Source organism: Lepisosteus platostomus, chromosome 9 (genome assembly GCF_059453375.1).
Source record: "Lepisosteus platostomus isolate fLepPlt1 chromosome 9, fLepPlt1.hap1, whole genome shotgun sequence".
Classification (NCBI taxonomy): Eukaryota; Metazoa; Chordata; class Actinopteri; order Semionotiformes; family Lepisosteidae; genus Lepisosteus; species Lepisosteus platostomus.
Genome location: NC_142619.1, coordinates 56,025,964 through 56,040,934, shown reverse-complemented (window position 1 = coordinate 56,040,934; position 14,971 = coordinate 56,025,964). Strand labels below are relative to the sequence as shown.

At 38.8% G+C, this 14,971-nt stretch overlaps 1 protein-coding gene across 1 annotated transcript in view; it reads left to right on the top strand.

The window, feature by feature from the left end:
- Positions 1-14,971, top strand: part of gys2 (glycogen synthase 2) — a 36,299-nt gene that overhangs the window by 12,947 nt on the left and 8,381 nt on the right. The window contains exons 7-14 of the mRNA XM_088645721.1: positions 132-252; positions 2,974-3,080; positions 5,299-5,358; positions 6,935-7,013; positions 10,084-10,197; positions 11,794-11,920; positions 13,051-13,146; positions 13,541-13,704. Coding sequence (XP_088501847.1) covers positions 132-252; positions 2,974-3,080; positions 5,299-5,358; positions 6,935-7,013; positions 10,084-10,197; positions 11,794-11,920; positions 13,051-13,146; positions 13,541-13,704 — 868 coding nt within the window. The remainder of the gene's footprint in view (positions 1-131; positions 253-2,973; positions 3,081-5,298; positions 5,359-6,934; positions 7,014-10,083; positions 10,198-11,793; positions 11,921-13,050; positions 13,147-13,540; positions 13,705-14,971) is intronic.

Here is a 14,971-nt window from a genome sequence, read left to right as displayed (position 1 = left end):
AAATATTGTTTGGCATTATTTTTAATTTTAACCTATTCAAGTTAACTGGCAGTAAAGAAACCAGTAAAGTTCAAGAAGTGATGTGAAGGCAATGTAGTCCTTGAAAGTAACAACATTTTTGTCATTTACAGGCACCTTGACTTCAATTTGGACAAGACACTGTTTTTCTTTATTGCTGGTCGGTACGAATTCTCGAATAAAGGAGCAGATATCTTTTTAGAATCCCTGTCGAGATTAAACTTCCTTCTCAGGGTAAGGCTCTCTGAAGCTCTTCAATTAGCATGCCAATGAATCATTAAGCATCTGTCTGAAGCCTCATCTGATTACCTTGTTAAAGCTGTTCATGATAAATGTTACAGTATTTGTACAATGTTATACAGTATATTGAAAAAATTAAATGCGCTCTACTTTGTCCTTCTTTATTAGGTAAATTAATCATCCTGAAGGTCATATTAATGATAATAGGTGACACTCACACTGTTTCTGATGCACTCTATATTTACACACTCTTTGTGAGCCCAAACAAGGGTTAATCTGAGGATTAGGCATTCTCAATTAGAGCATATAAGGTACTGCAATGTGTTTTTTGCTGGGGTGCTCTGATGTGCTTTAGGATTATTGTTAGCATTAATAGTAAGGGTAGAGATAAGACTGCATCTGAAATCCAATTTGAAGGTGTCCTGCAGCTTGATTATCCTGGTTAATACAGAGCAGATGTGTAAAGCAAAGTGTCACTTTTAAAAGTATTCCCTGAAAAACCCATCTTCTAATAGAAACTGCAACCAGCAGTTGTTGTGTATTAATACTAAATATCTTGTATATTTAGTTTTGGTCAAGCAGGTTAAGGACAAATTGTGTTAAACGGAGAAGATCAAATCCAATTCTTTAATAAAATAAAAATAAACTTTATTTTATGTAGCGCCTTTAAAGGTGGCGTCTCAAAGTGCTTTACAGAATGACAACAACAATAAAAAAATACACAAGATAAAACACATATACAATACACAGAGGAGACCGTGGATGGTGGTACTAAGTAAAGTAGGAGCAGAGGGGCAAAGAATGGAACCAGTTAAGTAAAGTCTCTTCTAAAGCAGAATGTTTTGAGTCTGGATTTGAAGGAGTTCAGAGAAGGTGACTCTCTGATATCCTAGGGGAGAGAGTTCCAGAGCTTGGGGGCATAACAGGAGAAGGCCCTGTCACCCATACAATGTGACGGGCTTGGGGGACAGTAAGGAGAGCAGAATTAGAAGAGCAAAGGTTGCGAGGTGGGGAGTAGGGCGATAATAGTTCAAACAGTTACTGAGGTGCTAAGCCATGCAGAGCCTTATAGGTGAACATGAGGATGTTAAAGTCCACACGGAATTTGACAGGAAGCCAGTGCAAGGACTCCAGGATAGGAGTAATGTGATCACTTGCAGTTGACCTGCAGGATTCTGGTTGCCGCATATTGGACATACTGCAGTTTGTTCAATGTAGATTTAGATACCCCAGCAAGTAGAGCAATACAGTAGTCAATTTCGGGAGAACACAAATGTGTTGATCAGCTTTTCAGCCACAGTTTGGAAAATAATTTGAAAAGTAATTTCTAGATCAACTTTGGCCTATGCAGAATTTGATGTATGAATAAATACAGAATTGTATATTGTTATTTTGAAGGTTATGAATGTGTTTTTGCAGGGTTTGTCACATTATGCCATCCTGTATAATGAACAGTTTTTAATTATTTGATTTAAACTTGCATGAGCATCATGTATATGTTATGTATGACAGCATGTACTACATGCTTCAAAGCAAGGTTGGTCCTTTAAATCCCTCTCCTGGATTTATCTTATTTTTCTACTGCTTTTTATTGTTGGCATTATGAGCAAAAACAATATTACTTTTACTTATGTTAAAGTGAAAGGGATGTTTCTTATAAGAAATGCTCCTACAGGCTGCCTGAAGCACAATAGTTTGAGACCTGTCAGGCTTCACAGTTTACAGACATCTCCTGTGAGCACAAATATTAAATATGTGATTCCTTTTTTTTATGGGGATTCTTAAGATCCGACAAAAAGACAGAATTGCTGATATATGCTCACATGTAAATAATAATGTCACTTTGAAATGGAGTTTCTCAAAAAAGAAAATGTAGTTTAATTAGAGAACTAGGAAGCAAAGTATTATCACAGAAGTACCCATTCAGAGTAAAAAAAGTTTTTTTCTTTTTTCACTTTCAATTTTTTGAATAAACTAAGGTTTAATTATTCAGATCCAGTTATATTTGTTTGACAGAGTAAGCTATGCAGTGAGAAATTGTAGGCCGTGGAATATAAGGTTTGCAAATGAGAAGATAGTATTTAGGTTTAAGACGGTGTTTGTTTTTGTGGAATTGCTTTGAGTCTACTTAAGTAATATATTGTGTTATGTTTCACAGTTTTAAAGGTTACTGAAAAAATGCCTAATTTTTACCTATCTGAACAGCTATAAAATGCCCCAAAATTTAATGATTCATAGTTGTGTTTTTATCATAAAGAGTATTTTTGTTGTAGAACACCAGACAATAACCTTACAACTCTAATAAAATTTCAATATAAAAGCCCATGGCAAACAATGATTTTCAGCCTTTTTTTCTTCAAAGTAAATGGGTGACTCTTATATGTAATCTTCTAATGTTAATGTGATAAAAAAAACTGCTGTTCATTATCTCAAGACTATAAGATTTCCAGTGAGCTGAAAATGAGAGCGAAGGATTTGCAAAATGTTTGAATTGGAAACTGTGTGTCCAGTGAAGTGTGAGGTATTTGTTCTGTGAGTCAGGGCTGGTTTTGTGCACTGCTCCAGAAGATCTGTCAATTGGAAAGACCGACCATTTTATTTTTGCAGGTTCCTTTCTCACTCATACCTGCAAGATGTCCCTGAAATCAAAAAGCTTCAGTTCTCCTTGAAGCCCAGCCCACTGTGAAACATTACTCCTTGGTTTGTCTTTCTTAGGTTCATAAAAGTGATGTGACTGTGGTGGTGTTTTTCATCATGCCGGCCAAGACCAATAACTTCAATGTGGAGACTCTGAAAGGACAGGCAGTTCGCAAACAGCTCTGGTAAGGTGCCATTTTCCTGGTTTCATTGCTGCTACCAGTCTAGTTCTGTAGTTATTCTGTACATGGCAGTTTTTGTATGCACTCGGATGTATTAATTTTGTCACAAAATGGTTGTTTTGTTATATGTTGGATTAGGTGTATTTGAAATCATTTTTGTCTTTTGTCTTTTGGCTCCTCAACACCCTGGAATCTACTTGCACCCACTCCAATTCCAGAAACAGGGTTTAAATCCCCCCCAGTGTGTTGTGTATATTGTATCGTATTGTATTCTATCTTGTTTATTGTATTGTATTCTGTCCGCACTTTGCACTATGTGTATCCTGTCTACAATATCTATGTCACTGTCCTGTCTGTATTTGCACAGTGGACCAGGAGGAACAATATTTCATTCCACTGTATACTTGTATATGGCTGAAATGACAAATAAACGTGAACTTGAGCTTTTAGAACTACCAGACTATAGCTGTATGAAAATGTAAGTGGAAAATTATGATCCTTACTGATGTTGGTCACTAGAAAATCACTTCATGAATTGCTTTGCTTGTATTACCCAATCACTAACTCGTGCAGTGGTACTCAAAAGCTAGAAAATGCCATATGCTAATGGGCTGGAGGAGAGAACAGATATTTTCCTTTCAAGTTTCCTCTTTTATAATACACTGCACACACTGATGGAGTTTGTTACGACAAACGAATGTGTCCTTGTTTTTGCATTAAGAATTGTATAGCTGGAAAATGCATAGCCACCAGAAGATGAAATTTTGATTTAAGCGAGGAATGTGGTGCCATAGAAACTGGGATAGCAAAGCTCCTGGACTTCGTTGATGAACCCTCACAGGGGCAATCAAGCAACCTAAGGAGCCAGGGCTACTGTATTCACCTCCCTTCACGTTAAAGTTCATGTCAAAAGCACCTATAGTAATATATGGTAAAAACCAGAACCAGCAGGGCCCTAGTGGTTAAGCATCGTGGCCAATATGTCATGTTGTCTCTGAGGTTGTAATGGAGGAATTAAGATCTGGGTGGTTAAAACCTTGAAGACATGCCGAGTAGCATACAGCACAGATATCGGGTAAGGCAGCACCCAGAAATAAGGCCCACGGTCTGACAGGTGGGAAGAGGGGGGGCATGTTGACCTGGCCTCTAGGGGTCTCCAGAAAAAGGCATGTTTGCAGTCAAGGTCTTCCTCAGTCACTTGATTAATGGCAGATGAAGCCTGGACCTGCTGCTTTATCTCCTGCTGTAAAAACAGTTGTTAAACCTGCAACTGACCCGTTGCAGATCGATCATCTGCCAAGCTTTAGTGCTCATGGCGTCAGGGGAGAAATCTCTGGGGTGCTTCCAGTGTTCCAGTGGGGTAGGACCAAGATCAAACTCTTGATCGTTGGGCAGCGGAGACCATGATGGGCACCCAATGAGGGCAAAAGAACCCAGTTTAGCACAGGTGCCATGTGACCCATCCCCTGACATGCCTGTTGCACATAGACCCTGTCCCCCTGCATGCCAGTGCCATGATCGGGAACTGTGTCACATGGCATGGTATGTTCCTGGAGAGCTTTTTCCCCTTGGCTAGTGTGTGGTCATCACCAACCCATCCAGGCAGAGAGCGGGAACAAAGAACATATGATAAAGAACTTTTGAAGATTTTCTTACAGCTCGCCCCAGGTCCTGTCAAAAAACCTTAGTTGGGTTTAGATTTGGATTTTCACTCGGCCCAAACTTTCTTTCAATTCAGCCATACTGTTGTACTGTATATTTACTTCTATGAGTATGTTTATGCATGTGTATGTGTTTTTCTGCTGCATGACCCACTTTTTTGCTTTGCTTCGCTTCAGCTGACTAATGGATAGCCTAACATTCTCCTCTAGAATGCTGATATAACACTGAATTCATATGGTGTTTAATGGAAAGGCATCAGGTCCGGAGGTAGCAAAGCAGCCACAGATATGATACTCCCACCGCCATGCTTGACAGTGTTCATAGGGTTCCTCCGTTGGAAGCCACTGTTTGGTTTTCACCACATGAAATGCTGGTCACAAAGATCGGATTTTGACTCGCCAGAGAACATTCTTTCAGTAGTCGTGTAGATCATCTCTGATAGCAATCTGAGAAAAAAAAGATTTTGTTCACATTCTGTAATTTATTCATGGATACAATGGTTTGTTTTCTGTGCTTGTTGTTATACATTTTGTAATTGTAAAGCATTCTGTTTTTACAGGGATACTGCACACTCGGTAAAAGAGAAGTTTGGTAAAAAACTCTACGATGCATTATTAAAGTAAGTGACTCTAGTTAGACCTTTTATATAACATACAATGTACAAGCTCTTTAATGTCCAGAGGCTAGGCTGTTCTCACTACTTTGTCGTCCCCAGCATGCCAGTGGCATGATTTCATAATGCAATTTATTCATCATCTGCTCAGACTTTTATCTACTGCTTAAAAACATGCTGCCAAACCAAGATCTGTGTCCTTTCTGTCCTGCTGTGCTGGGTAGACCTTGTTTAGAATGTCCTGTATGCCAGGCTCAACGAAACCATGATTCCCATAACCAGAATATTTTGCTTCATTCTGGGGTTTGTAGTGATTGTCTCCTACATGTAGAAGAAATAGATTCAATTGAGTCTGATGTGTACAGTATGTCATTGCCTTTAAATGTAATGGAGGAAATTATCCTGAAAGAGCAGCACCTTTAAGAGAACAAAGATAAAGTAATCTAATATTACTGCTTTAGTTGAGTAAGCTTTACTAGACTTTAATGTGAATTTCATGCTCTTTCTTCTTGTGCATGTCATATTAGACTGGGAGATGTCATATCATGCCATCGGCCCGCTAACAGGGATTAGAGAGTATACCCTATGGGGCACTGCAGAGCAGCCAATCAGACCTCACCTGTATTTTTGTGGAAGCTGAAAGGGAACTGAAACACCTGGAGAAACTCCATTCAAACCCTGGGACAGCATGCAAACTCCACACACAACCAACTTCATTCTGGAGTAGAACCCTGAACTCAACACCTGTGAGAGAACAATACTGACCATTGCCATTGTACTGCCCAGATTGCTACTAAGAAATAAAGGAAAAAGTGCATAGTGTAGCAGTAGAATTAAGTCTGAAATGCCCTTGTTTATAAAAGAATTTAGTCCTGAGGATATAAACATAAAAATACCATTGATTATTCTGAAGAGCAAAGATATCTAATCACAGAACTGTTTTGACATAAGTAACTAAGATAATGAGTACATTGGCTCCTATAATGAGAATTCCTTGCTTCCATATACTGGGTTTTCATCTCAAAGCATTTACATCTAGGAGGGGACCTTCCTGATCCAACACTGAAGTACCACACCGACCTTCTGACACCTGGTGGGCATCATGTGCCACCAGCCCAGATACATGGCTGATCAGCTGAAGGGAGAAATTACTTCACCAGAAGAATTAAGGGGAAAATTTAGAGAGGCAAGATTGATCATATACCAAAGTGGAATTTATGTATGACACGGTGGAATATTGTTGGGATTAAACTTTAAAAAGCTAATTAGGGGCTAATTGCGCAGATTAGTTGTGTCTACAATGCTGCTTTTCCACTTCAACAATTCTAGCAATAACTTAAATTTGAGCTTTACAACTCACCCCCACCTTCTGTACACCTATTATGAGACAAAGACTGAAGATAATGAGGGAGGTTACAGGAGGTGGTCACCAGCTGAATCATCACTTTGGACAAGTGACCTAAGGTGACAAATGCATGGTACCACTCAGAACCAGTGCCATTTAGGTCTTGTCTTGCGTACATCCTCACGTTCACTTTCTACTAATCAGCATTTTGGTAAAGAAAGTTGTTGTTTTTTTTAGGGGAGAAATTCCGGACATGACGAAGATTCTGGATAGGGATGATATGACTATCATGAAGAGAGCTATCTATGCAACACAGGTAGGGTAAGAATCCAGGATCCCTTGTTATACTGTGTCTAAAGTGCAGATGTTTGGATACAGTAATGTAAGTAAAGAGGAAGCCACAATTAATTAGTGTTTGTCCTGAAGCTGCTCTGGAATTTGTCTGCTGTAACCACATTACATGGTAACTTTGCAATTATTTAAAATTTTTAGATCCAAAGTCTAAGAGCAAAAATTACATTAAAAAACATCATTGGGAAGCACTTTGTTTTTTTGGGGAAATTATTTTTTTACTAATAGGCAGTTTATCTACCTCTGAAGCAGTGCAACCGTTTTGGCCTCCATCCAGCTTTGTTTTGTGGTCCTTTAATGGTGAGCACCATCTCAAGTTGCTTTATAAAAGGCATTTTGTTGTTACAGTATAAAATGAACAACTCACAATGGGTGCTTAATATTAAACAAAATAAAATTCAAGGAGCTCGCAATTCTGTTCTTTCAGAATTCAGATTTCTAGCCTTGATACAAAACGTTTGTTTTCTTAGACAAAGTTAACAGTTTTGAACAACATTTCAGTCAGACTTAAGAATGGCTTTGAGCTACATTAAGTCATCCAAGTCTAAAAGGAGCAGTTAAGGTTACTGTACTGCTAAAACAAAGCAATCAGAGCCAGGGAAACTGACAGAAAACAAGACTTTTAGGTTACAGTAATTCTTACACTTACAAAGCTCTTTTCTGGACACCCCACTGAAAGTGAATTACAGATAATGGGAAGTCGTACTCAGTTTTACATCTCATTCGAGGGACGGCACCTTTTTTTACAGTGTCCCCATCACTATACTGGGGGCATTAGGACTCTCACAGACTGTAGAGTGAGCGCCCCCTACTGGCCCCACTAACACCTCTTCCAGCAGCAATCTTAGCTTTCCCAGGAGGTCTCCCCTCCAGGTACTGACCAGGCTCACACCTGCTTAATTTCAGTGGGTTGCCAGTTGTGAGTTGCCGGGTGATATAGAGACAGTTTAAGTGGTTCTCCATTTTAAAATATCAGTTCTGGACTGAAAATTAAACATACTAATTTTCCATTGGCCCTTACCAATCGTGGCCCCCTAATAATCCCCATCTATAAATTGGCTTCATTACTCTGCTCTCCTCCACACTAATAGCTGATGTGTAGTGAGTGTACTGGCGCACTATGGCTGCTGTCACATCATCCAGGTGGGGCTGCACATTGCTGGTGGTGGAGGGGAGTCCCCATTACCTGTAAAGTGCTTTGAGTGGAGTGTCCAGAAAAGCGCTATATAAGTGTAAGAATCAGGGGTAGTGGTGTAGGATTTATCTTTGGCTAGGGGCAGAGTCTTGAGCATAATTCAAAACCACATGGGTCGCCAGGCATGAAGTCCGAATGTGTCATTCGGTGCCAGTTACAATTGTATTTTTGTACCACCAGGAAAATTGTCTTGGAATATGGAGGGAGTTTAATTTTAAAAATCAGTGCAGTAATTAAGATGATATGAAACAAGAACACAATCATGAACCTTAGCATCGCCAAAAGAGGCACAGGAGCAAATTCTAACAGACTATCCACCATTCTACATTTAAACCTTGGCTATTGCAAACCACACCAATGGTAAAAAAGGTGTTAAAAATTAGGAGTCAGTGCATCTTTTGGAGTGCTGTTTTATTTTATTTGGGGCTTCCCCTTATTTGGTTCAGACAGCTTTTGGGCTTTTATAACTTCTTGTAAAACTACAGAGAATGCTATAATTATTTAATGTGTCCAAAACTTAAATATAGCTTCTATAAATGATATTTCAAATGCATGGCACATATCAAAGTTTAAAAAATTCCTGAATGTTTTGGTTCAGACACTTACTTCTTGCCTGTTAAAAATAATAGTGATACATTTGAATACAGCACAAACTTTTGAATAATGGGATCATTCATGACCTGTACAAATTGGAAGCTGTGGTTAAAAAAAAACAAACAACTTTCATTTTAAAATCAAGTCCCTTAGCTTTCAGCCGAGAAGAAAACCCATGTGACACGTTCTGACGCATGAACCTACATTTCCAGGGAGCGGACTTTGAAACAGTCTTTTCAGAATTCAAGTGAATGAATATTAATTAACACGAATTATTATTAGTTCATTGTCCATCCATGAATCATCTCTTTGATCAATTTTCTGTTCAAAAGGCCATTAGCAATGGTTTTATTGGGTTCATTGACTAATGGTCTCTCACATTCTATTAATGAACAATGTTGGGATCCTGTTTTTGCAACTAAATTAAGTGTATTAATCCCATAGTATGGAAATGAACAATATTTACTTGCTGTTGTGATGACCTTCATGATTTCCTACTAAAGTAATTGAGGTTTAGTACCAGTCCATAAACACATAAAAACACCAGAAACAAAAGCCCACATGGTGCTTTCTTTGTCTGATTCACATTAGTTGAAAGACTCGTTTGCCAGTCCATGCACATATTTTAATGAATTATCTGTGACAGTGTGAATTCATTACACCTCCCAATGTATTAAAAAACAAAACAAATTATGTCTTCTGTCTTTTCTTAAAAGTGTGTCTAAAGAGTTCAAACAGTGCAGCCTGACTTCATTTTTCTCTATATGAATTTAAAAAAACTTCACATTGAATATCCTTGAAGATTTATTTGGTGCCTACTACAGATATAATGAGTCACTCCATCTTACCCTCTCAAAATCACACTCCCCTCTTTTTGACCAGAGATTGCACCTCTTTTCTCTGGTTTTAAGCAGTAATGTGCATTGTTTCGTAAAGAGTCGGATAAGTCTAAACAACACGTCCCTTTTCCTTTTTCAACATCATCTCCCCATGTGTTCACAAGTCTTAGCATTTCATTTTCCAGCTTCAATTCAGAGTTCTTTTCCACCCCAATCATTCATGCCCAGTAGAAACGTTTCCAGGAGGAGCACACCCATCGGTGTTTGATCAATGTTTTAAAGACTCGCTAGCAGGACTGGGGGAAGAAAGGTCGTCAGTTTATGAGTGCTTCAGCCGTTCCCTCACTGCGAGGACATACAGTTAGTACGTTGCTGGTGCTAATTGTGGTTTGCCGGGCCTTTTTCAGCGCCAGAGTCTTCCCCCAGTGACCACGCACAACATGTTAGATGACAGCGCGGATCCCATTCTCAGCAACATCCGTCGCATCGGTCTCTTCAACAGCCGCACGGACCGAGTCAAGGTACAGCGCCCCCCTCTGCACCACAGAGCAAAAACATGAGCAAACGGATGTTATGACAGAATTATGGCTGTCGACACAATTTGCAGAAAATAACAGCTCACCATGTGGAGAGGGTTACTTTTGGCCACGCTATGCAGAATCCTAAACTAGCATGCTTAAATTAGCGTTGTGGAGTTTCTATCTTATCTCCTGGTGGAGGATGCTTACATGAAATAGAATCAAATTCTAAATGTTGTCACTAACCTTCACTCAGCGATGACAGCTGAGCTAAAGCAGCTCAACATTATTAAAAGAAGCCACTGAATAAATAGTATATTAAATTTGTATATACTCACAAATTCTCACAAATCAAATTCATGAAGAATTGTCTCATTCACAATCACTTTTAAATACACATTATGCCACCATTACTATTGTTATTGACCATTTATTTGTATATCGGACAGCTTTATCTCTATGACTGGATAACAAGTGCAAAATTACAGTAGGAGCATTGATTCTTGAAAAGCTGTACAATTAATTTCACTAATATTTTACTAAATAGCATACTTACTTTTCCATGGTAAGGTTTAATTATACTATGTTACAGTATATATACTCTTATCATCTTATAATAATTAATCAAAGTTTTATAAAAGTGATTGTAATGTATCTATGGTTAAGATATTTATAATGTACTTATACTGATAACTTATTATAGTATCATGGTGCAAAAATGGTATAGTGTTTTAGCAATGTATATGAATGAAAGGTGCTTATTGAATTAACAGTAGTATTTGTAGTAATAGCTTTACAGTTAGTAAGAGTTTCGCTGCTTTTCAAATGCACATTTAATTGTCTAGATATTATTTCACTACCTAGAATACACTGTCAAAATATTGTAATAGAAAATAGGGAATTTTCCACGTAGGCTTTGTTCCTGATGTTATACGACACATCACAAGTCAGGATAAAGCATTAAAGTGGCTTCTTATATTTAGTTGCTGTTCTCCTTTATTAAGCCGAATACTAATGTAAGGAAAGTTAACACTTATTCATACATTGTAATCTGATGGTTAGCAAGCAGAGGTAGTAGATTGACCATCATATCAACTGAGAAGCTCTGACATGACAAAAGCTCAGAAGAACTTAAACACCACAAAAACATTTATATAGGGTTGTAAATGATAACCACAGATTCAAAATCTTTCTGCAGTTTCACTGAGATTGACGATATCAGCTTATTAAGTGAAATCAAGTTTTTGGATCACTGTTTGGTAAAGATCCTGCTCCGTCCTATACACTTTTTCTGGTTGATTCTGAGGCTGAGGTTGCTCAAGAATTAACACGTTTGAAGTGCCATTATTTTAAGTTAATTAACTCCTGAAAGATACTTAACACTGATTTTCCTTTTAATGTGCTGTGTAGATGCCAAAGAGTTGCAGTTATCTCTGATCATTGATACATTGGCCCCACTAGAGAGGTTGCTGGAGTATGCAGGGCATGACTAGGAATTTGTTATAGAAGTTCATGAACATTAGTAAATTTAGTGGTTTGTTGTCTTAGCCTTGAAGTGAGTGGTGTTATAGTGACACTAAGACGCTTTCTCTTCTTTAGGTCGTATTCCACCCAGAGTTCCTCTCCTCCACCAGCCCCCTGTTGCCGATGGACTATGAGGAATTTGTGCGCGGCTGCCATCTTGGAGTCTTCCCTTCATACTATGAGCCTTGGGGATACACGCCAGGTAATCTGGGAACTGCTGGGAATGGACATCATTTGTTCCTTTGGCTAGCCCCTTTCTCAGAGGGCCACACATCCCAGTAATTGAAGTTTCTAGGGTTTGCATTATACAGAAAAAGACCCTGCATCTCTCTGAGATTTGCGTTGGCCATGGCTTCAAATCCAATGTGTCCTAATTCTTTCCTCATAGATACAGTACCTACATGGCAGGGTAAATATGCTGTTTCTGTATCTTTAGACCAAAAGTACCATTTTTTTTTAATTTAATCTCAAAGGTTTGTTTTTGAAAAAGTTAATCCTTTACTTCCTAAACTTCATGAATTCACTTTTGGAGTTAATGAATGCTTCAAGATTTAATGTCCAATTTTCAGGGAACCCAAAAAGATGCCTTTTAAAGTCTACACCCCCTTTCACAATTGTCCTATTTTGTTGCCTTATAGCATACAATTAAAATGCATTAAAATATTACATATTGTACCCCCACAACTTCCAATAGATAAAATACAGAATTACAAAATTCATGGTGACTTGGGTTTTTTAATGGCAAGGGATTTACCTGACGTTTATGGAGATATTTTGCCATTCCTTTCCACAGGAACTATATGCTTGATGTTAATGATTGATAATGGAACTTTGAATAATCGTTTGAAACATTACCTTAAATTGAAACACAATCATGTTTGACTTGCATGCGGTGAAGGAAAGAGACTTGTTTTGGTTAAACTGCAAGTTGTGAGTGGTGAGGTTTTAATGTATTGTATTATGCTGTCATTCTGCTTTTGCTCTTCTTGCATCTTTTTTACTCATTTCTCATTCATTTTTCAGTTTGTCGTACTTTATGCCTTTGATATTTAATCATGATATTAATTGCTTGCATTTATACAGCACTGCCTAAAGTAGAATTTTACCAGGTCACCAGGACAAACAGTGGGGTAAAGTCTCAATTAAAAGACACCGTACAACACCACCGTACTGAGCACTGGTCTGTATGTTCTGGTCTAGAAGGAAGAGCACCATCTTAAAGTAGCCAAATGTTTTTTCTTTAAAGTATCCCATCCAGGCACCAACTAAGCCCAACCATGCTTTTAATCCCTGATCTAGAAAGATGCTAATAGGAATGTTTGTTTTATGAAGGTGAATGTACAGTGATGGGTATCCCCAGTGTGACCACCAATCTCTCTGGCTTTGGCTGCTTCATGCAAGAACATGTTGCCGATCCAGCCGCGTATGGTAAGGAGGATCAAACTGTCCAGAAACTTAATCGCTGCTCCACACTCCTCTTCTAGGTTTATATCTAGCAGTAGCAGTAGCCTTGTAGCTGATAGGTTGTGGGCTCAGCTCCCAAGTGAGACACTACTGTTGTCTGAGTATTGTTGTACTCTTGAGGTTTACCTGAATTGTTCCAGTATAACACTCAGCTGTGTAAATGGGTGCAAATGCATCAGCCAAATAAATGAGTAAATGTAAATAATCTTGCTTTTTTATTTGTAATATGGGTTCCCAGAATAACTAGAAATGACATTCACTTTTTTTTTCCTCCTCCATTGTCATGTGCTGTTCCTGACTGTTTCCCATTCCTGCAGTGCTCTTTAAGATTCGGCTCCTTCTCCTTCTTCTCCTCCAGGGATCTATATTGTGGACAGGCGTTTCCGCTCGGCGGACGAGTCCTGCAATCAGCTGACCCAGTTCATGTTTGGGTTCTGCCAGCAGTCCCGGCGCCAGCGCATCATCCAGAGGAACCGTACCGAGAGGCTGTCCGACCTGTTGGACTGGAGGTACCTGGGCCGGGTAAGAAGCAGGAGCGGGCTCTCAGCCCTGTCGTTCAGAGAAAAACCTTTTACCACCTGTTAAACAGGAACATAGTGATGCACCAAAGAAACAGCCCAGTGCATTTAATAAATACTGTGAACAAAAAATGTCAAACTAAATCACAGAATGTGAATACATTTACGGGACAGGGAATCATGATCGGATTTACTAAATGAATTATGACACAGCATCTGAATGGAGCTCCCGTATTGTAAATTAGCATTGGAAATGATCCCCTTGAGCATGAGCAAATCCTGTCAGCTTTGACATATGATCAGACTGTCAAGAGGCTGCTGCTCAGGGATATTCTGCCTGTTCCTTCGACGGTGCTGCACTGGTGTAGTAACCCTGTGCCTTTGAGGACATGACTAGTTTCTTTACGAAGCCAGAGTCCTGGTTTCTCTGGACTAGTCTGCTGATTGTTGAAGCAGAACGTCTAAGTTTCTAATCTTCTCTCATAGTCAGCTCCCGTGCAGCCAGGGTAGTAGCAACCAGCGGTCTTTCTTTCTCATGTCGGGCAAGATTATATCACTTTGTGTTCTTCTGTTAATAAACAGTAGTTCTTCTTTTTATAGATTTTTAGTTGGCTCATTGTGGCTTTTTAAACTGTGCACCTGTATATATTGGAAAATTGAACTGCACTTTGTTCATTGATCAGATGTTGGATTGAAACCCTTTTTCTCACCAACTCTACTGGACCCTGTGTAGTGTTGGCGCATTTCTGCAGTAAATTGTCACTTCACAAATTGATTGGTAGGTCTAAAAAGGCGGACTCACTTAGCAAGGCACCAGTACCAAGGATTGTACACATTTGCTCAGATGTGCTTGAGTGGGGGGCAGGTAACCTTAATGACTTTTATTTCCAAAATGTGTCACTATTAGTTACATGTACTATATAAACTCCAAGCCAGGCCTCTGATGCTAACTGCAACTCCACAGAACAGTCAAGAACTATAGTTGTTTTGGTAATTAATCTGTGCTTCATAAATATAAACACAGAAATGTCTGATTCCAGTGGTTCAATCTAACTGCTTAAGCAAAATTGCATCAAAAGATGTTTTTAAAATAATTTTCAGAAAATGATTAAATAAAAAAGAGAGAGAAGCACACTTTGTATTGATTCAAGGAGCTTGTGTCAGTGTCTACCATTTTTATCGATTCATTACTTCATTGCAAAGAGAGGTTACTGGAGTTCGTAGAATGCAGGTTCACAAGCGTTTGTTTTTTGTCTGACACCTCACTAACA